Source organism: Haliotis rubra, unplaced genomic scaffold, assembly GCF_003918875.1.
Source record: "Haliotis rubra isolate DU_JTF1 unplaced genomic scaffold, ASM391887v1 Scf58, whole genome shotgun sequence".
Lineage (NCBI taxonomy): Eukaryota > Metazoa > Mollusca > Gastropoda > Lepetellida > Haliotidae > Haliotis > Haliotis rubra.
In genome coordinates, this window is record NW_025767279.1 from 2,065,220 (window position 1) to 2,089,047 (window position 23,828).

At 41.6% G+C, this 23,828-nt stretch overlaps 1 protein-coding gene across 1 annotated transcript in view; it reads left to right on the top strand.

Moving 5' to 3' along the window:
• Positions 1 to 23,828, top strand: part of LOC124254682 (dual serine/threonine and tyrosine protein kinase-like) — a 55,126-nt gene that overhangs the window by 4,378 nt on the left and 26,920 nt on the right. The window contains exons 2-4 of the mRNA XM_046688530.1: positions 21,454 to 21,661; positions 22,510 to 22,805; positions 23,565 to 23,699. Coding sequence (XP_046544486.1) covers positions 21,454 to 21,661; positions 22,510 to 22,805; positions 23,565 to 23,699 — 639 coding nt within the window. The remainder of the gene's footprint in view (positions 1 to 21,453; positions 21,662 to 22,509; positions 22,806 to 23,564; positions 23,700 to 23,828) is intronic.

Consider the following 23,828-nt stretch of genomic DNA (forward strand, 5'->3'; position numbering starts at 1 on the left):
CCTGTCCATGACATTCTGTGTCATAACAGATCGAGATATATTTTTGACTTATAAAATTATACCCGTCTCTTGATTCGTGATTCTTTAGCATTACAGTATACTCATAGAATCGCATTATAGTTTATGTAGACTTTGTCTTGCGATTTACATGACGTATGGGACTGTGGGGGTTGACTGAATATAGTGTATCCTATGACAAGCATATTTTCGTCATATGAAGCTATGAAGCCCAGAATGATCTCCACTATTGAGTGAAGGCGACATAACGTAACAAATATGCACAGCATGAACATCTGGATATTGCTGGAAACCGGTTTTACAGGTTCCGTGTTACACAATAGCCACTTTTTAAACTATTGTTAAGTGTTGAAACCCAAGTTGAAACTAAACTGTTAACCGGGAATCAGTCCGTAAAAGAACAAGGTGTTAAACAAACGAACAGCAAAGAAAACTGATGTAATGAATAATTGTATTCTAGAATTCACCGGGTCATTTTCAAAATTGGTTTTATTTCTGTCCGTTCCAAATTTTTAAAAAACTTATATGTTTACCAGACAGTAAATGTGTTGTCTTTTGAAATTTATACTTAACCTCATTTTAGGGTCAAAATCGGCAGATCTACTCTGTCCTGAGGTGACGTTCCTAATATCAATATTCACAAATAATGTTAACATGAATGCAAATAAACAAGTTAATTCATATTATGCCAATTAGGATTGACCAAGCATACTCAAACTGCATTTAAAATTCTACAAATTGTAACATGCTTGTCCTGTGATTTGGGGTCCTGACCGTGTATGAAATTCCGCAATAATATCTCCCTAGAGCTGGATTTTAATTCTAATTCCCGTGTCTGCTTGAGCTACCCCGTGTGCATGTGGCAGCAGATGAATTAAAGAGATTCATCACATTTTGCAGAAAATTGACACCATCAAATAAGTATCAATGTTATGTGACAACCTTAATTGTCCAGACCGTTAGCAACGTATTTTGTGTCAAATAAATCTCTCTTTTTAAATTTCAATGGATATGTTGCCCATAAATGGAGGAGGTGGAAGGCGTGTCCTTTGAAATCTTTTAGGAATCATTCATTTTTTTTCTATTAGATTTATTTACATGTTGTAATTAATAATTGCATTCTAGAATTAACTAAGTTTACAAATCAGTACTAAGATATCACTATGGCAGCACATAGAGTGGCAGTGAAATTTCAGTTATTATTACAATACAATTAAAAGCATTGATTTTAGCCATCAAGACTGAGATGGTAATAGTCACTTCACAACAACAGTGGTCACCCAATCAGACCACCCGGTTTTGTTCGGTTTAGGGAAATATTACCTTTAAAAGACTGGTTAGCCAATCAAAAGTTTTAAAAAACAATCACATAATATTTGTTTATTGAGAAGTTAAGGCAACACCAACGTTGTCTTGATAAAGTAGATGGACAATGTTCCGATGCAGGCCGGTTTTTTATTCCTCTGATAAAAATCAGAAGCATGCGCTATGGTTTTGTGTTAGAAATGTCTGTTCAACATACAGACAGGCACCCAATGCATTGTCTATCGTGACAAATGCTATAGAACTCCGAAAAGGCTTTTCGAAAAAGCACCACAATGGCCGAACTCGACTGCGACAAGGTGCCCTTTGACATCACCCATTCTTGATGGGCTGGCGCATGCATTTGATGATGTCTGGTGACGTCGGTGAAGTATTGTGTTGTATACATGCCTGTGCAATGAGAACATATTACAACGACCATCCTCTGTCTCAGATTCGACAAACTGTAGCGCCTGTATGCTGCCATTAACAGGAAGGGGTATTGTCAGCTCAGTGTCACGGCTCATTATCTACCATGTACACGAGGTGCAAACCCTTTCGCCCCGCTTCCCTTAGTTTCTGGGCCATTTGGTCTGCAAAACCATATCAAGCATTTCCCATATTACTCCAATTTCAATATTATCAACTCCGATTTCGTAGTGAGTTGATATCATATAAATGAACTCCAAATTCGTTATGTAGTTCAGTTTTTAGTATAACACGCCTCACTAATCCAATAAAACAACATATTAAAAGAAAGAAAGAAAATATGTACATTTGTGTGTCACATGGTATATATCAAACATACATAGACACTTTAAAACAATCAATAAAATGTCATGTGGCCTACGAGACACAAGACGCTATAATATACATAAAACAGATAGTTGTAAATAAAATATCACGGCTTTGTAATCAACAGTGAAGTGTGGAATATTTAATTACATGACTACAAAGTGTGTTTACGTCTATTAAACATTTTAATAACCAATGCAGCTAAGGGAGTTCTTAATTTAACATTACCTAGCATACATATGTTCACCTCAACCAAACATCAAAGGATTTTCACTGTAATACCAAATGTCGTTTTCCAGGGAAGACACCAATCCACGTGCTACTTCCTGGTTGAATTCAGCACTGTCATGGAAATCGTGTCATCACACCGATAGTTGTTGCCTGGAATATAGGTGATATTACCACCCGAGCGATAATGTCGTATTAAGTATCTTATTAACTACATACCTTCCTCCATTATATGTCGCGCTGACGTCATGGCTGTAGATCCACCAAGAAGAAATGATAGAATGTACACGTTAGGAGCCCACATTTCCAAATCAAACCTGTTTGTAATATACATTTTAATAAGATGTTTGATAGACATTTAGAAGTTGGTAGGGTAATACAACACACTTGATATGGATGTGCAACTTGCCCCTTCATTCACATGATGAAGGGGCGCCTGATGAAGGAGCAAGTATTAGCCCAGAAACGTTGATCATTCACCTGATGAAGGGGCGCCTGATGAAGGAGCAAGTATTAGCCCAGAAACGTTGATCATTCACCTGATGAAGAGGCGCCTGATGAAGGAGCAAGTATTAGCCTAGAAACGTTGATCATTCACCTGATGAAGGGGCGCCTGATGAAGGAGCAAGTATTAGCCCAGAAACGTTGATCATTCACCTGATGAAGAGGCGCCTGATGAAGGAGCAAGTATTAGCCCAGAAACGTTGATCATTCACCTGATGAAGGGGCGCCTGATGAAGGGGCAAGTATTAGCCAGAAACGTTGATCATTCACCTGATGAAGGGGCGCCTGATGAAGGGGCAAGTATTAGCCCAGAAACGTTGATCATTCACCTGATGAAGGGCGCCTGATGAAGGGGCAAGTATTAGCCCAGAAACGTTGATCATTCACCTGATGAAGGGGCGCCTGATGAAGGGCAAGTATTAGCCCAGAAACGTTGATCATTCACCTGATGAAGGGCGCCTGATGAAGGGGCAAGTATTAGCCCAGAAACGTTGATCATTCACCTGATGAAGGGGCGCCTGATGAAGGGGCAAGTATTAGCCCAGAAACGTTGATCATTCACCTGATGAAGGGGCGCGCCTGATGAAGGGGCAAGTATTAGCCCAGAAACGTTGATCATTCACCTGATGAAGGGGCGCCTGATGAAGGGGCAAGTATTAGCCCAGAAACGTTGATCATTCACCTGATGAAGGGCGCCTGATGAAGGCAAGTATTAGCCCAGAAACGTTGATCATTCACCTGATGAAGGGGCGCCTGATGAAGGGGCAAGTATTAGCCCAGAAACGTTGATCATTCACCTGATGAAGGGGCGCCTGATGAAGAAGGCAAGTATTAGCCCAGAAACGTTGATCATTCACCTGATGAAGGGCACCTGATGAAGGGGGCAGGTATTAGCCCAGAAACGTTGATCATTCACCTGATGAAGGGCGCCTGATGAAGGGGCAAGTATTAGCCCAGAAACGTTGATCATTCACCTGATGAAGGGGCGCCTGATGAAGGGCAAGTATTAGCCCAGAAACGTTGATCATTCACCTGATGAAGGGCGCCTGATGAAGGGGCAGGTATTAGCCAGAAACGTTGATCATTCACCTGATGAAGGGGCGCCTGATGAAGGGCAAGTATTAGCCCAGAAACGTTGATCATTCACCTGATGAAGGGGCGCCTGATGAAGGGGCAAGTATTAGCCCAGAAACGTTGATCATTCACCTGATGAAGGGGCGCCTGATGAAGGGGCAAGTATTAGCCCAGAAACGTTGATCATTCACCTGATGAAGGGGCGCCTGATGAAGGGGCAAGTATTAGCCCAGAAACGTCGATCATTCACCTGATGAAGGGGCGCCTGATGAAGGGGCAAGTATTAGCCCAGAAACGTTGATCATTCACCTGATGAAGGGGTGCCTGATGAAGGGCAAGTATTAGCCCAGAAACGTCGATCATTCACCTGATGAAGGGGTGCCTGATGAAGGGGCAAGTATTAGCCCAGAAACGTTGATCATTCACCTGATGAAGGGGCGCCTGATGAAGGGGCAAGTATTAGCCCAGAAACTTTGATCATTCACCTGATGAAGGGGCGCCTGATGAAGGGGCAAGTATTAGCCCAGAAACGTTGATCATTCACCTGATGAAGGGGCGCCTGATGAAGGGGCAAGTATTAGCCCAGAAACGTCGATCATTCACCTGATGAAGGGGCGCCTGATGAAGGGGCAAGTATTAGCCCAGAAACGTTGATCATTCACCTGATGAAGGGGCACCTGATGAAGGGGCAAGTATTAGCCCAGAAACGTCGATCATTCACCTGATGAAGGGGTGCCTGATGAAGGAGCAAGTATTAGCCCAGAAACGTTGATCATTCACCTGATGAAGGGGTGCCTGATGAAGGGCAAGTATTAGCCCAGAAACGTTGATCATTCACCTGATGAAGGGCGCCTGATGAAGGGGCAAGTATTAGCCCAGAAACGTTGATCATTCACCTGATGAAGGGGCGCCTGATGAAGGGGCAAGTATTAGCCCAGAAACGTTGATCATTCACCTGATGAAGGGGCGCCTGATGAAGGGGCAAGTATTAGCCCAGAAACGTTGATCATTCACCTGAAGAAGGGGCAGGTATTAGCCCAGAAACGTTGAGCATTCACCTGATGAAGGGGCAAGTATTAGCCCAGAAACGTTGATCATTCACCTGATGAAGGGGCAGGTATTAGCCCAGAAACGTTGATCATTCACCTGATGAAGGGGCGCCTGATGAAGGGGCAGGTCTTAGCCCAGAAACGTTGTGTGTAAATAATAAAGAAGTTGCACATCCATATCAAGTGTGTTCCATTACAACTTAATTGCATAAGTCAGATACATAAAGAAAATATCAGCGCTATAAAATACAAAAGGATGTAACTGACAGTCCTTCTGTAGAAAAGTCGAGGAGCAAGACTCTTATGCGTCCCTCTTCTTGGTTTCTTCTTAAATATGAAACTTGGAGTTGGTTGGTTGTTGGTTGGTTGACTATAATGGCTATATCCCAACTATATGGCGTCGGTCTGTAAAGAATCGAGTCTGAACCAGACAATCAATTGATCAACAACATAAGCATCGATCTACACAATTGGGGCACGATGGCATGTGTCAAACAAGTCAGTGAGCCTGACCACCCGATCCCGTTAGCCGCCTCTTACGACAAACATGGGTTGACCAATTCAAACTCGGATCTTCACGGGTATAAAACTTTGAATACATAGCCATCTTATTGGTTTAAATAAATATATGCAGACACAACAACGAAAACTCAAATAAACACTTGTGGAAACAAAAGAAACAGGTTAGGGCTTGAAATACAGGAGGGTAGAGATAACGTGAGTGAGTGAGTTGACTTTAATATCGATTTTAATGGTAATTCAGTTACAACATGATATGTCAGATAAGTGCGGGAGGATATGTCGAAGTAATGGAATCTAAGACTTTACCACTGTTGTGAAACTACGGGTGCAGATATTTTGCTAGGTAAAGTTAGGACATATTTGTTTTAATTGCGAATGGTTTAAGAAGGGAGGGGGTTCTAACACGAAGGGAACAAGTTAATGTCACTGAAGAAGAATCAGTAATCAGCCAGAGACGGCAGCAGTTTGCTCATATACAAATGAATCGAAAGGATGGGAAAGTCACATTAACTCGATGCGCCTAGTGACTGCAAGAGTTGTATGATCCCCAGGGAGTTGAGATTGATAATATAATGTGCCGCTGAGATTGACATCCAACGATCGAGGAAAAAACCTAGTAAGGCCATGCTTGTTTTGTATGTTGCGTATCTCCAATCTAGTAAGGCCATGCTTGTTTTGTATGTTGCGTATCTCCAACCTAGTAAGGCCATGCTTGTTTTGTATGTTGCGTATCTCCAACCTAGTAAGGCCATGCTTGTTTTGTATGTTATGTATCTCCAACATAGTAAGGCCATGCTTGTTTTGTATGTTGCGTATCTCCAACCTAGTAAGGCCATGCTTGTTTTGTATGTTATGTATCACCAACCTAGTAAGGCCATGCTTGTTTTGTATGTTATGTATCTCCAACCTAGTAAGGCCATGCTTGTTTTGTATGTTACGTATCTCCAACCTAGTAAGGCCATGCTTGTTTTGTATGTTATGTATCTCCAATCTAGTAAGGCCATGCTTGTTTTGTATGTTACGTATCTCCAACCTACTAAGGCCATGCTTGTTTTGTATGTTACGTATCTCCAACCTAGTAAGGCCATGCTTGTTTTGTATGTTACGTATCCCCAACCTAGTAAGGCCATGCTTGTTTTGTATGTTTCGTATCTCCAGCCTAGTAAGGCCATGCTTGTTTTGTATGTTACGTATCTCCAACCTAGTAAGGCCATGCTTGTTTTGTATGTTATGTATCTCCAACCTAGTAAGGCCATGCTTGTTTTGTATGTTACGTATCTCCAACCTAGTAAGGCCATGCTTGTTTTGTATGTTACGTATCTCCAACCTAGTAAGGCCATGCTTGTTTTGTATGTTATGTATCTCCAACCTAGTAAGTCCATGCTTGTTTTGTATGTTATGTATCTCCAACCTAGTAAGGCCATGCTTGTTTTGTATGTTACGTATCTCCAACCTAGTAAGGCCATGCTTGTTTTGTATGTTATGTATCTCCAATCTAGTAAGGCCATGCTTGTTTTGTATGTTACGTATCTCCAACCTAGTAAGGCCATGCTTGTTTTGTATGTTGCGTATCTCCAACCTAGTAAGGCCATGCTTGTTTTGTATGTTACGTATCTCCAACCTAGTAAGGCCATGCTTGTTTTGTATGTTATGTATCTCCAACCTAGTAAGGCCATGCTTGTTTTGTATGTTACGTATCTCCAACCTAGTAAGGCCATGCTTGTTTTGTATGTTATGTATCTCCAACCTAGTAAGGCCATGCTTGTTTTGTATGTTATGTATCTCCAACCTAGTAAGGCCATGCTTGTTTTGTATGTTACGTATCTCCAACCTAGTAAGGCCATGCTTGTTTTGTATGTTACGTATCTCCAATCTAGTAAGTCCATGCTTGTTTTGTATGTTGCGTATCTCCAATCTAGTAAGGCCATGCTTGTTTTGTATGATATGTATCACCAACCTAGTAAGGCCATGCTTGTTTTGTATGTTACGTATCTCCAATCTAGTAAGGCCATGCTTGTTTTGTATGTTACGTATCACCAACCTAGTAAGTCCATGCTTGTTTTGTATGTTGCGTATTTCCAACCTAGTAAGGCCATGCTTGTTTTGTATGTTACGTTTCACCAACGTAGTAAGGCCATGCTTCTGTTATATGGTACGTATCCCCAACCTAGTAAGGCCATGCTTGTTTTGTATGTTATGTATCTCCAACCTAGTAAGGCCATGCTTGTTTTGTATGTTATGTATCACCAACCTAGTAAGGCCATGCTTGTTTTGTATGTTGCGTATCTCCAATCTAGTAAGGCCATGCTTGTTTTGTATGTTGCGTATCTCCAACCTAGTAAGGCCATGCTTGTTTTGTATGTTACGTATCTCCAACCTAGTAAGGCCATGCTTGTTTTGTATGTTATGTATCTCCAACCTAGTAAGGCCATGCTTGTTTTGTATGTTGAGTATCTCCAATCTAGTAAGGCCATGCTTGTTTTGTATGTTGCGTATCTCCAACCTAGTAAGGCCATGCTTGTTTTGTATGTTACGTATCTCCAACCTAGTAAGGCCATGCTTGTTTTGTATGTTATGTATCTCCAACCTAGTAAGGCCATGCTTGTTTTGTATGTTATGTATCTCCAATCTAGTAAGGCCATGCTTGTTTTGTATGTTATGTATCTCCAACCTAGTAAGGCCATGCTTGTTTTGTGTGTTATGTATCACCAACCTAGTAAGTCCATGCTTGTTTTGTATGTTACGTATCTCCAACCTAGTAAGGCCATGCTTCTGTTGTATGGTACGTATCCCCAACCTAGTAAGGCCATGCTTGTTTTGTATGTTTCGTATCTCCAGCCTAGTAAGGCCATGCTTGTTTTGTATGTTACGTATCTCCAATCTAGTAAGTCCATGCTTGTTTTGTATGTTGCGTATCTCCAATCTAGTAAGGCCATGCTTGTTTTGTATGATATGTATCACCAACCTAGTAAGGCCATGCTTGTTTTGTATGTTACGTATCTCCAATCTAGTAAGGCCATGCTTGTTTTGTATGTTACGTATCACCAACCTAGTAAGTCCATGCTTGTTTTGTATGTTGCGTATTTCCAACCTAGTAAGGCCATGCTTGTTTTGTATGTTACGTTTCACCAACGTAGTAAGGCCATGCTTCTGTTATATGGTACGTATCCCCAACCTAGTAAGGCCATGCTTGTTTTGTATGTTATGTATCTCCAACCTAGTAAGGCCATGCTTGTTTTGTATGTTATGTATCACCAACCTAGTAAGGCCATGCTTGTTTTGTATGTTGCGTATCTCCAATCTAGTAAGGCCATGCTTGTTTTGTATGTTGCGTATCTCCAACCTAGTAAGGCCATGCTTGTTTTGTATGTTACGTATCTCCAACCTAGTAAGGCCATGCTTGTTTTGTATGTTATGTATCTCCAACCTAGTAAGGCCATGCTTGTTTTGTATGTTGCGTATCTCCAATCTAGTAAGGCCATGCTTGTTTTGTATGTTGCGTATCTCCAACCTAGTAAGGCCATGCTTGTTTTGTATGATACGTATCTCCAACCTAGTAAGGCCATGCTTGTTTTGTATGTTATGTATCTCCAACCTAGTAAGGCCATGCTTGTTTTGTATGTTATGTATCTCCAATCTAGTAAGGCCATGCTTGTTTTGTATGTTATGTATCTCCCAACCTAGTAAGGCCATGCTTGTTTTGTGTGTTATGTATCACCAACCTAGTAAGTCCATGCTTGTTTTGTATGTTACGTATCTCCAACCTAGTAAGGCCATGCTTGGTACGTGTTGTATGGTACGTATCCCCCAACCTAGTAAGGCCATGCTTGTTTTGTATGGTTTCGTATCTCCAGCCTAGTAAGGCCATGCTTGTTTTGTATGTTACGTATCTCCAACCTAGTAAGGCCATGCTTGTTTTGTATGTTGCGTATCTCCAACCTAGTAAGGCCATGCTTGTTTTGTATGTTATGTATCTCCCTAGTAAGGCCATGCTTGTTTTGTATGTTATGTATCTCCAACCTAGTAAGGCCATGCTTGTTTTGTATGTTATGTATCTCCAACCTAGTAAGGCCATGCTTGTTTTGTATGTTACGTATCTCCAACTTGTAGTAAGGCCATGCTCCAACGTTTAAGGCCATGCTTGTTTTGTATGTTGCGTATCTCCAACCTAGTAAGGCCATGCTTGTTTTGTATGTTGCGTATCTCCAACCTAGTAAGGCCATGCTTGTTTTGTATGTTGCGTATCTCCAACGTAGTAAGGCCATGCTTGTTTTGTATGTTGCGTATCTCCAACCTAGTAAGGCCATGCTTGTTTTGTATGTTACGTATCTCCAACCTAGTAAGGCCATGCTTGTTTTGTATGTTACGTATCTCCAAGCTAGTAAGGCCATGCTTGTTTTGTATGTTGCGTATCTCCAACCTAGTAAGGCCATGCTTGTTTTGTATGTTACGTATCTCAAACCTAAACTAGTAAGAGAACAGGGAGCGGGGGCGAACACAATAAAGTTAGAAAAAATTAAAAATATGTTTCTGACGAATTCAAATAAGTTTATGGTGTAGATCGAATCGCTTTGTTTCGGAAACAGGTTTTCAATGTATTTAGACGAAGAAAGGCCGAGCTGACCTGTTTTTCGAGCGTGCTCGAGTAGGAGTATTTCCCATTTATTAGGGCATGAGTTGACACGGCGGTGGGGAAATCTGAGGTGGGACATGTGAATGAATAATTTGCAATGGAAATTTGGGTGGGTGGGAGATGAGATATACTGAAAAATATACGCACCAAAATATTGTGACGTCACGATCTGAATGTCTCCTACAAACAATTTTCCCCAGATTTCCATCAACACATGTGTGACTTTACTGGCTGAATTTCAGCGTCATGTAATTCTAGTTCGAGCTATACAAAGCTAAGAGAGGACTGTTTCGGTCGGGCTGTTTCTTATAATAGATAGCAAGTAAGGCGCAGGACAATCCACCATGAGGAATAACTAGACGACATTGAAGCTGACAACCCTTCCTCTTTTGTGATCTTATTATGAGGTCATAATAGTGACGTGACATTTAGAAGTAACCATGGCAATGGTTCACGACATCACTACAGAGGTGTGAAGCTTAGAAAAATTACAAATTCATTTTCTGCACTGATGCTAGTCTGGATTATGCTAACAGAATATCTACCTACGTGGTTTTATTGTGCCACGCTGAAGTAATATGTTGACAACAATGGTTTTGCTACATAACTTAAAAACGTATGTAGATTGCGAGGCTCTTAGTGATCCATGAAATCGCTCTTTCAAGAAGCTTGCTACAGGCTTAACCAATGACACATCACAATCATACCTGCTTCCCCTTCCTCCCCACCCTCCTTCCCCACCCAACCCACCCGGATACCGGAAAGCCCAAAGTTCGGACGCAATGTTATTCCGAAACCACTTATACCTGATGCAATGTCTACATGTATTGTAATGAACATGACTCAGTTTTACGTTTTCGTGTTAATCCCGATGTTTTTGTGAAATAATAATGTTTCATACTACAATACAGTATTTCTAGAATACTATTATCCTTACGTCATAGCCATGGAACGCCTGGCTGGCCTCGTGTTATTACCCCCCAAGAAGACGGCGCCAGTATTGACAGTGTTGAAGTATGTCTGTGGGGTATTTCCCTTCTTATATGTGACCCACATACACACGTGGGGAACATACCGGTGCATTGGTTTCAGGATAGGGGAGGCGATGTTGGAGTGGGTGCAACGATTGATGTATTTGGTTATGGTCCGATGGCAATGCATCCACAAGATAATATGCCATTAACTAAAATGTTCTTTGATCAATCTTTCTGAATATTTTATTTGACAGTTCTGACTTCTTAGTTGTCGACATGTTAAGAGGGCACGGTAAACTAGCAATTCGCTATGTCAGCACCATACCCAGGCTATCGCATTTCTCATAATCAAAATTCATTCACTCTTACAAATATCCTCATAAAAGCGCATTCACCCAAACCAATAGTCCCTATCATTTCATCCTACCCAATTCCACCGATACAACCCGTGAAGACCCGGGCTAGAATTGGCCTTCAGTAACCCATGCTTGTCGTAAGAGGCGACTAACGGGATCGGGTGGTCAGGCTCGCTGACTTGGTTGACACATGTCATTGTATCTCAGTTGCGTAGATCAATGATAATGCTGTTGATCACTGGATTGTCTGGTCCAGACTGGATTATTACAGACCGCCGCCACATAGCTGGAATATTGCTGCGTGCGGCGTAAAACTAAACTCACTCGACAAATCACCCAAACAGCCAACCCCCGATAAACATCCATACCCAGCAACCTACCCTCACCAACACCCCACGCTTACACTCACCCACTCCGAATAGTCCCTATCATTACAAACCATTGCGAAACCAAACGCTGTTGTCTTTTCCCGGATGTTCTTTCGGCGAGGTCCCCAAACATGATCCGGATCAGACAAGAAAACTGTGATGAATAGACACGCGATACAACCCTCGGACAGATGGGCGGGGCTATATATTTTTTCAGATGGCATTCCAATGACTTTAATTGAATTTTCAGACTTAATGATGTGGAGGTAATAATTAAAATGGGATAGGTACTACAATGGAGATCTGACATTGCTCCACTTCTAACTGTTCCCTGAAAACCTGACCTGGGTTGGCTGACGTGACTAAGGTTTTGTTGGGCATTCCAATGACGCTTATAGTGACGAATGGAAATCCCGCGCTAAATCGGGTTCTTAGTCAGGATTGTAACGGTAGCTGGGTACCTACTGTTGTATTACTTTGGAATGTCGCTACATGAATGAGATAATATCCGACGTTAAATCCAACTTTACCAAACCTCCGTTGTCTCTTTGTAATAATGTTTATCATATAGAGTAAACAACCTTTTTACGAATACGCTTATGGCGAACTAACGGATACAACGAACTTGGGTGTTTCCCGTCCACCTGCTGTATATTTTAATCGATCTGCGTATAACGAACTACGGTTATAGCGAACAAGACTAACTGGTCCATTGAGTTCGTTATAAGTTTACTTTAAATCATTATGATGCAGCTTAAGTGTTTAATTAGCAAGCAAAGTCCAGTGAGATCTGAATGAAATTTGTTAACCCGTAAAGATCAGGGTTAAAAATGGTCTCCAGCAACCCCATTCGTCACCACTCACCCCTTTCCGTAACCTCCAAGAAGCTAGCTTGTCCCGGAATAACACGAGTGGGTCACGAATGCTTGTCCCGGAATAACACGAGTGGGTCACGAATGCTTGTCCCGGAATAACACGAGTGGGTCACGAATGCAGCAACCCATGCTTGTCATAACAGGCCACTTGCGGGATCGGATGGTCAGGATCGCTGACTTGGTTGACACATGTCACTGGATTGTCTGGTCCAGACTCGATTATTGACAGCCCGCCGCCATATAGCTGGAATATTGCTGAGTGCGGCGTTAAACAACAAACAAACGTATGAAACTTGCTAGGATGCTCTGTTTTGAACGTCGTTCTCCCAAAACATATTCCCGTTCAAACTTGAAACTGGACGCATTCATTTGTGACATCAGAAAAACTTCCTGCAATGTTTGATTGTTGGGTAAGTGTGGGCGCTGTGGTGATTTCAAGGGTAGATCAGATCTCTTCTACCCTATCTTTGTCGACTTAAGAATATTGGATGGTAGAAATTCCTACATGTGCATTATCCGTCGACGCTGCTCATGCTATTGACTTTGGTTTACCTGGTACAGACCCCCGTTCTGCAAAGTGAACAGAGCAATACGATTGTCATAAGCCTGTGTTAGATAATCGGAAGGATCGCTTTGTGGAATTTTGATGACAATCGGATGTTCTAGACAGATGTATGTACTGAGGCCACACCCACTACTACTGTTTCCTGATTGGCTGAGAAAAAGAAAATTGGAAAATACCCAGCCTAAATTGTTCAGCTTGTCCGAGTAATAAATAGAGCTCTCGCTCGGGAAATACCAATATTTACTCACTCGTGTCGTAAACATAGTATGATACGGGAAGGAATATAATATTTTGTTTATTACCGAAGCCAAATCTGTTTTCAAACATAGGCTGGCTACCGCATTAGAACGCAACGTCATAGAAGAAAGGTGACGTCATAGCATTGTTCATGACGTCACGTCACCATGACAAAGTGATATTTTGCCCTAGGGCATGGTATGAAAAATATGACCCCCGATATTTTCGCCCTCTTAGTTAATAAATAGAGAATATCATATGAGTGCCCATGTCATACTATACGCAGCAGCAAAAAAAACGTCAGTACGAATTCAAAATTAGATAGGCACTGTAATCAAAACAACAACAGGTGGCAGCACATTTTCCAATGCCATCGTAACACGATATCTGCATTGGTCAGTTGTTATGGAAACAGTAATGACGTCGCCGACCACCCACGTTTTGGGCGTCCCAAAGTAACGACGCCAAGACAGGACAGATGGATTCGGATGAATAATCTCAGACACAGGTTCCAGACGGCAGTGACCACGTCCCAAACCATTCCCCAGGCTTTCAATGCTCATTTGGTAGCCTATATGCGTCGTCGATGCACTGCTGTTCTTCACGCGCATGATGGTCATACCCGTTATTGACTTTGTGACTTCGTCGTGTGACCCCCTACTCAATTTTGAACTTCTGACGTCATCGTTACGGATATTGTTCATGTTCGCATTTAAAATTCGATAGGCACTGTAATCAAATCATTACAGAAATGGACATAATAAGCTGATCAAGTACATGTTTTGTGTACAATATCTTGACACATCAATAAATAACTCTGCACAATTCCAAGACATTATGTGAACGTTTGCAGTCCATTCAGACTCTTGACTTCAGAAACCGCCTCCGTGGTGTAGTGGTTAGAGCGTCCGCCCGGAGAGCGGAAGGTCGCGGGGTTCGATCCCCGACCGCGTCATTCCAAAAGACTTTAAAATATGGTACTTGTTGGTCCCCTGCCTGGCGCTCGGCATTAATGGGTACAACAAGGACTGGTCGGCTCGGAGTCAGTATAATGTGTCTGAGTTGGGTATTCATGCTTCACTGCGGCATGGTATCTCAGTGGGCTAGCACTATAAAACCAGCTTAAGTCTGGGCTAGTACAAGCAGCCGCACATACACATACACACGCATGCACGTCGTCATATGAGCGAAATATTCTCAAGCACGACGTTAAACCCAATTTCACCTCACCTCACCTTGACTTCAGTATCTAGTGTGACCACCACGAGTGGCAATAACTGCAGCACGTCTATGCATGGACTGCACCAATCCATTGATGAAGGCAATTGGCACCTGGAACCACACTCTGAGAAAGGCCTGGCGCAATAAATCGGCTGTGTTCGACCTTGGTACGACATTATTCAGTCTCCTCTCCTCCACTAGTGTAATACCGCTAGACTTGTGACAATTCTCTGTCACAATGGTATTAGACCCTGCTTGACTCGCGGAAAGTTGATATGAGAGTCATCACACTGAAGGCAGTTTTTTTATCAGTTTATGTTGGAGAGTAATAAACAGAATGCTAAACTCGCTTCCGTGAAATACCATATTTAATAAACTCGTGAAAGATTTAGTGTCAAATCATTAACTCGTTTAATAAAAATGGCATTGCAAGGAAGGTCGTTTAGTATCCTCTATGAAACAAATGTCAGTATTGTCTAATTACCGCATAATGTACATGTACATTTACAGTTAAAGAACCACTAAACTTTGTTTTTTGTTACTCTTTTAACCATTACATATGAAAGATTTGTGGTTAGTCTTATGCGGAAGACAAAATTTATTCTTTAAAAACTTGTGGTTGATTAATACCGAGCGATTAAAAGTGGCCAAAAAGTCGCCTGCTTCTCTCTCGCCCGCCAACGAAACCACAGACAGGTTACGTAACTCTGTCGCCAGAGCACTGCAGTGACGTCATATGAGGAACGATTTTCAGTTAGTTGTATAGAAAGTGTGTAGCATGCTCATCATTTTGATGATTTCTCGACATCAACGACGACATGCCGAATCGTTGCTTTGTCGTCAATTGCTCCTAGGGGTCGGGCGATGGTGTCACCATTCACAGATTTCCACAGAACCCCGCAGTTCGTGCTAAATGGGTTATGTTTGTGAGTGCGAAGCGAGCGTTGTGGAAGACTGAAACGATATCTTACTTGTGTTCAGATCGCTTCACGGAAGTTAAAGAATCAAAACTACTTACTAGTTGTAGTAAAATATGTATATGATTGATGACCATAAAGATTTTCCATGACACAACTTGTAACATAACGATTTCTTCCTCGAAGTGAGGTTGTGGTCGAAGTAACAATAATATTGTAAGTAGTATTATATTGACACCCACCTCGCTGCCAGGAGAAATTGTTATGTTATACGCTATGTCATGCAAAATCCTATTGGCCATCAATAAAATAAATATTTTACTACCAGTAGAAAATAGTTTTGATTTTAAACTCGGTGAAAACAAACCTAAATAGCATTTATCCTCAGACTGGCGGATGTTCCCGACAGAAGTCGCCGCCATTTTTGAAAATCGTAAAGTCTGTTAGAATTAATGAGATTATAGTTTGTTTTCATCAAGTTAGAAAATCAAAACTACTTTCTACTCGTAGTTAAATAGTTATTGGAATCATAACCAAACGGATTATGCATGACACAACTTATAACATAACGATTTCTTCCACGGAAGCGAGGTGGGGGTCGAAGTTACAATACTGCGCGATAAATTTCTTGCTACATTCACATGGTTAATGTCCACTCACCAGTATGTAGATACTAGTCAATGTGCGTCTTTATATTTGGTCTTATAATCCTAATTAGTTTATTATCATACTTGTATGCATTTTGAAACTAAATAAAAAGCAGACGATCTGCTGATACTTATAGTGAATTTATAACAGAACTGTAATAGCTAGACATTTTATAGTTTGCCAATGTGAATCATAATCCGCACACACACCCTAGTGTATGTTGTCTGTCTCATTACACTTCACGGCGAAAACAATGATTCTGTTGAATGCTACGACAAATGAATAAAAACAAAATGCAAATATTAAAATTAAAACAGATTAAAGTTATAGGAACAATATCAGGCCATTACCTTGTTCGAGGAATGTATCCATCAATATCCACAAAACTGTTCCAAATGATGTGTCGTTTAACAGTTTAATATACGAAAAAGTGATCAATCTTTTCAGGTATTGGTGTATAGTCTCATTGGTCACCCAAGATAGCACACCTGGCAACTAATTGCATAATGTCCGCCTTTCTTTAAAAACAGTAAATTAGTTAGCCAATAATGGGCAATCAATCAATGTATTGCCGGTTAATCCTTTGAACGAAGCACGTTGCTTTTACGCAGACACCGACACGACAGAGTGTATTCAGTATAGATTAGTAAATCTACATACATAAACACTACCTTTTGACAATTCCGCTGTGTAAGATAAAAGTAATTAATCAATCAGCGTGTTATCGGTTAATCCTTTGATCGATGTTTATAATGTTGAATATTTACTCCAGACACAAGAAATGCCAAATGGGAACCTTTGTCGGGTAATCTAAGTGTGTTACCACTAATTATACCTGTTATAAATTCATTAACTGACCATCAAGTGAATGATGACAAATAACATGTGTAGGTTTATACCACCTAACACGGGTTACAACAAGGGAGTATTAATTGCTGTATTGCATGTGAAAACTTATGGGCCGACACTGTTTTGAGAATACAAACAGATTTTTACATGACATGATTAAATATCGAGGTAAAAAAACACAGAAATGGGATCAATTTAGATCAGTCATTATACAAATAGGGCCTAACGACACCAATCGATTTTGACAGAATCGTCTATGAAAACAAGTTGTAACTCGGAAACTAGGCAAAGCAGGAGACAAAATTAAATGACAGTAGATTGTGAGAACATATAGCTTTCATTTTCCACAACAATTGTCACGATTTCAGGTTTATACAAGCCTGTAAACAAGATAATTTACCCCCCTAAAATGTAGATGAATTCTGCATCGGCCCTCAAAGCTATTCCTCATATGACGTCACAGAGACGCGCCGCTCTGATTGGTTGAAATTTCGTTCGCGGGTGAGAATTGTGCACTGTTGTCAAAAAGGTCGATTTAAGTCAATTAAAGGTCGAAATGAGTAGTTTTAATGACGGGGTTTCATTTATAACGATGCCAGTTAGTGATTTATGTATTTGTACCCCCTAGGGTTTATGTGACCTTTAAATACATGTGTTATAGGGACTAATTCAGGACAGTCATCGTCCAAATATTTTAAAAGTCCATAACCTATGTAGTCCAGATATGTGAGACTTTATTGTAATAAGTTATATGACGCTAACCTGTATTCTTAATCACTACTGTACATCCTTATCACTACCGCATTGTAAATTGACTTGTCAGACCATTAATTATTGTATAAGACATTTATAACCTTCATTGGTAATCCCCCCTTGGCCGTGTCTGCCATCACATCAACTGGTCAAGGAAGTACTATTGTTTTTCTGCCTGTCCATTGATGAGTCATCGCCTGTCCATTGTTGTCAAAAACTGTATGTACTTAGCATGCTCACATCTAGACGGTGAAGGAGTACGAGTCTGGTATACCGCCTGCTTGTGTAAGGACGACCACCAGTAGGATAATACCGCTCGTGGGAAACTTCCTGGGGTTGAGCTGGGACTCCGCTCACCACATTTTATGTCTTGTGTATTTGCTTGTCATGTAACTAAAGAAGTTTGAACTCAACGTATTCCTTCGTCTTATCAACGTATTGTACGTACACCTCATCTTAAACATGAGCTAATTTCCCACTCGACGCATAAACCACGCGTTGACACGTGTATTTGTACAAATAGACAATTCATCTGATATCTGATTTGTTTAAACTGAACAGATTCGTTCAATACTAAATCGTGACAAAGTCGTTTCTATTCCCAGTAACAAACACTTCCGTCTACAGGTCACGTTTCATATATACGTTTCGATTGGTCGGCCGTCATTGTGAAGAGAGTCGGCCGTCATAATGTTATTCTAGTGCGTATGAGCCTTTCAAAGAAGCCTTTGGGTTTTTTCAGGAACTGTATGTATGATGTGCTCAATACACGTGGCGCGTGTCCCTGTGTGATCTTCATGAGAATAAACCATTCAAAACCAGTCATTCATTCATTCCTGAGAGGCGCGTACCCAGAATGGGAAAGGGTTGAGAAAATGGGATCTGTTTCACGCTTCAGTAGAATGACAGTTCAAGGTCTCTCAGTCATCTCAAGGGCAGAGTTGCGACCTTTAGGTTTACCAGAATCTTATGATCGTAGGTTCGGTTCTACGATTCTTCCTGATTATTATTATTATTATTATTATTATTATTTATTTCCACTCATGTTATACATATGTCTCCATACATTGATACATTGTGAAATAAGGTATAACTTCAATGCCCACTTCAAGCTAAAAGGTTATATATATTTTCAACACTATACATTCTTAAGAGTAATACTTCAATTTCCACCTCATGTTTAAACGGGGCGGTGGGGTCGCCTAGTGGTTAAAGCGTTGGCTCGTCACGCCGAAGACCCGGGTTCGATTCCCTACATGGGTACAATGTGTGAAACCCATTTCTGGTGTTCCCCGCCGTGATATTGCTGGAATATTGCTATATGCAATAGTTACAGGCAATAGTTACAAATTCTTCTTGATTACGTTCGTTGGTTGATAACGGTACCATTGACCTCCCACGTGGAGATAACATGCCATGGTGTAGCTGACATTATACAATTATAGACTCTTGTAGAGGTCGATATCGGTTTTTATTGACCTGAGTAAAACAATATCGACCGAGCTTGCGATATTGTTTTTCTCAGGTCAATAAAAACCGATATCGACCTCTACAAGAGTCTATAATTGTTTTATTATATAATGAAAGAGAAACGGGTTTTAACATAAACTTTTAATGCGCACACTGTGCCATCTATCCGAGTGATCTGATTGGCTGAAAAGCGGGGGAAGCCCCTTCGTACGGGGTTCCTTGTCTATTTTTAGTAACCCAAGTCAATATCGTAATTTATCAGAAAACTCAATTCAATATCGTGTTTTGTAGTCAATCATGTGACGGTCTTTTGACCAATCGTGGTACAGGAAAAATACTACCTATATAATAATATATTATGTTATATTATGCGTCTGTAGGGAGGTGGGGTAGCCTAGTGGTTAAAGCGTCCGCTCGTCACACCGAAGATCCGGGTTCGACCCCCACATGGGCACAATGTGTGAGGTCCATTTTAGGTGTGATATTGCTGGAATATTGCTAAAAGCGTCGTAAAACCAAAACTCACTCACTCACTCACTATGACACGTATCATCAAGCTTCCAAGATACTGTGAACAGAAATAGTTTAACAAATGTCGCAGACCGAGTGATTTAGTTCACGTTAACGCTACATCGACTATGTTTCGGCCATATGGTGACGACCCTTTGACATGGATATCCACAGATCTAGACATGGCCGGTGTACGAGATCTGGCAATGTTGAGTACCAATCCGGAATGATACCTGCTTGGCTATGTTATATGATTGATGGTAGAGTCTCGGTGTTATGTCAGCTGTTACACGGTATACGCCTATACTTCATGATAGACGCATATTCGTATGATACGTCATCACAGTTCAGTCACACTTAAACCGAATAACACAGTTGTCTAAAGCAACAACATCTTGTATATAGAGTTGCGCTCCTTATATGTGCCAGAAACCTACAGCTTGTTCAGCTTGATCTGAGCTACTCTACATATGCATGACCCGGGAGGTCAAATGGCAAAAACGGCAGGTCGAGTTAACTTCATTAAATAGGGGAACAGAAAATGTAATTAATACTGCGTTCGTGCGAAGCATGCATACATGGATTCGTTACAGAACTTGTCCCGGAAAACAACACTTCTGAAAAAAAACAATCATTTCATGTTTTAATTGAATTGTTTATACAGTCATATGCAATGCTATCTAGCTTGGTTTACTAACTTTACAAATTACAGACGTCAGTTACTTTCACCCTCTACACCCAGTTCAATTATCACTTTTTCTATTTCATGAACCGGAAACATTAAACCGTCTGTAGCTTCTTTTTTTACAGAAAGTAAAGACATTGCTGACGGTGCACCCCTTCACCATAATAGACCCAACCAGTTGTGACACGGTCACGCAATGCATTAGTATTCACTTGATCAGGTCAAGCTGAACAAGCTGTATGATTGTTGGTTCGAACCTCGTATGTATCTTTAATAGCAAAATACTCATGCTTATGAGTTTCACCCAAGTGGTTTAAGTCTAGGTCCTGAACCACTTCGTACGTTCCACGCATGTATAGTGATAAAAACTAAGTGTTGTTCAAAGCGGCGTAAAACCATTCTCACTCACTCACTCACTCAGAATGCTGTACATACAACGTGGCAATTAAAGGGCGATAGGTTTCAGAAACAAATGTATTATTTTGTATTTGCCACATAATGTTATTCAAGCTGTGGTATAACTTAAAATACTGCTCAAAGCGGCGTAATACCCACTATAGTCAGGTAACTGTAAAGAATAGGTTGTGTCCATTGTCTTTGCATTGGAAGCTCTCACAGCCTGGACATTGGTCAGTGCACGGTCAACGCTGTCGGCTTCGACTACGTCGTCAGAGTCAAACTAGCCTCACTCACGGACTCCAGTCGTTCTGTCAAGGGGAATTTGGGGTAGCCTAGTGGTTAAAGCGTTTGCTCGTCACGCCGAAGACTCGGTTTCGATTCCCCACATGGGCACAATGTGTGAAGTCCCTTTCTGGTGTCCCCCGCCGTGACATTGCTGGAATATTGCTAAAAGCGGCGTAAAACTAAGCTCACATATTCACTCACTTTCTCTGTCTACAGGATCAGAATGCTATCGCCGACGCCATGAAAGAAGACAAAGAGAACAGGGTGGAACTGATCAACCTCTTCGAGAAGTCAGGTGCCTTCTTCAAGGAGCTGCCCAGTCGGTTCGGCAACGACCTGGAGAGAGTATTTCCGGACTTCCTGGTCACGCTCAAGAACAAAAGTCAGCAGCTGAACAAAAGTGACTGCGCCATCGTTGTCGCTGGTGAGTAACCCCAATATCACCGACCACGCCCCACCATCTGTGAAGATCCGGATAAAATTGATCTTTAGAAACCCATGCTTGTTATAAAAGCATAGGGAGGTCGGGTGGTCATGCCCGCTGGCTTGGTTGATGCCTGTTGTATCATCGCATCATGCGCATGGAGGTGCTCATGATGTCTAAACCTGGCTGTCACTGGATTGTCTGATCTTGACACAATCATGTAAGCACCGTCGTCATATAGGTGGAATACTGCTGAGTGAGGTAGAAAACAAACAAACAAACAAACAAACCGAAAAGATATGCCCACTGGTTTCATGATGAGATAACGTATCAATAATTTAAATGATATTCGGATACCAGACAGTCGGACCTGGTGTTTTAGATTTTCTTAAAATCAGATACAATCCTAAACGACCTCGAATCCGTGAAGTTCCGGGTTAGAATTGGTCTCAGCAACCCATGCTTGTCCTAAAAGGTGACTAACGGGATCGGGTGGTCAATAATGAACGGGATCGGGTGGGGATCGGGTGGTCAATAATGAACGGGATCGGGTGGTCAATAAGGAACGGGATCGGGTGGGGATCGGGTGGTCTATAATGAACGGGATCGGGTGGTCAATAAGGAACGGGATCGGGTGGTCAATAAGGAACGGGATCGGGTGGTCAATAAGGAACGGGATCGGGTGGTCAATAAGGAACGGGATCACCCGCTGACTTGGTTGATGTATGTCATCGTATCCCAATTCGGTAGATCTATGCTAATGATGTTGATCACTGGATTGTCTGACAAAGAAAGTAACTTCTCTTCAGTGCGGCGTTAAACTAGATTCACCCACTTGTATAATCCAGGTGATACAGGTGCTGGCAAGAGCACACTCATCAACCTGCTTGTGGGTCAGCGGATCCTGCCGACAAACGCCCTGCAATGCACGGCCACCGTGTGTGAGCTGCGGAAATCAACGATGCGAGCTATTGTCCTACATCACCGAGACGGAACCCAGAAGACCACTCTCGAGTGCCCGGATGACTCGCAGGTGCCCGGTTTCACAGACTCTTTGGCGAAGCACGTAACTGAGACTGACCCAAACACGGACGATAGCCCATATACAAAGGTGGAGATCCACTGGCCTTTCCACTTAATGGAGGTAAGCTGTGTTTTTCACTATATTCATCCTTTGATGTGACGTCATCGTTCGATAGAGCTTTCTTTGGCTGATAATGAAATGGGTAATAAATACGGATCTAGTACCGAAACATATGCCGATAGATGATAACTGCGTAGGTCAATAGCTACAGTGATTAATTTGATACATAAGGCTGAACCACTCAAATGTTTAAAAAGATATCAATGAGAAATGTAAAGGGAGGTAAATGGGGATTTGTTGTTAATTTCATGGTTTAACACTTCCGAGCATTCCTTTTAACCTATTTCTATCACCATACTGGACAGAAGGAAGCACGATGGTCCAGTTCTTACGGGCATTGCAATTCGCAGTGCTTTGCAGGGGTGGAAAAAACCCATTGCCCGACGTCCGAGTCCAGTGTTTTCTGCCGGGCAAGCAAATTTGTATATCACACTGTACCGGTGTCCAGTTGAATTTCCAATGTTAATTATGTTGTTTATTTTTTAAAAATCAGCAAGAAAACGGACGGTATAGTGGAGAAAATGATCAGGGCAAGTGATTTTACATGTGCCATTGTTTCGGAGTACACTAGCAATTTTAAAGTTATTTCCACCCCTGCTTTGTAGATACAGGTGACATATTGCCGGCATTGACTTACAAAATGATTAAAACTCATGGTGGTAAATCTGGTAGCTTCACATCCGACATCAAACTGACGTACTTGATGTAACAAATATGCTGTTCAGAGCAGCGTTGACCCCTCATCTGGCTACTGTACAGGAAGGGGTTGTGTTCGTGGACACGCCAGGTATCGGCGGCTCTCACAGCTTGGACATGGGCCAGTACATGGACAAGGCCCTCGGCTTCATCTACGTCATCAACACCGGGGACGCCGGCGGTATACACAGGGACAGGGTAGGTGTCTTCAACAGTTTCAACACCATAGAGTAAACTACTTGACCAAAATGGCTGGCATCAGAGAGATCTAGCAGTTACAACTAAAAATGTAGTTCTGTTTTTTTCCAATTTTCATAATGTTTAGAA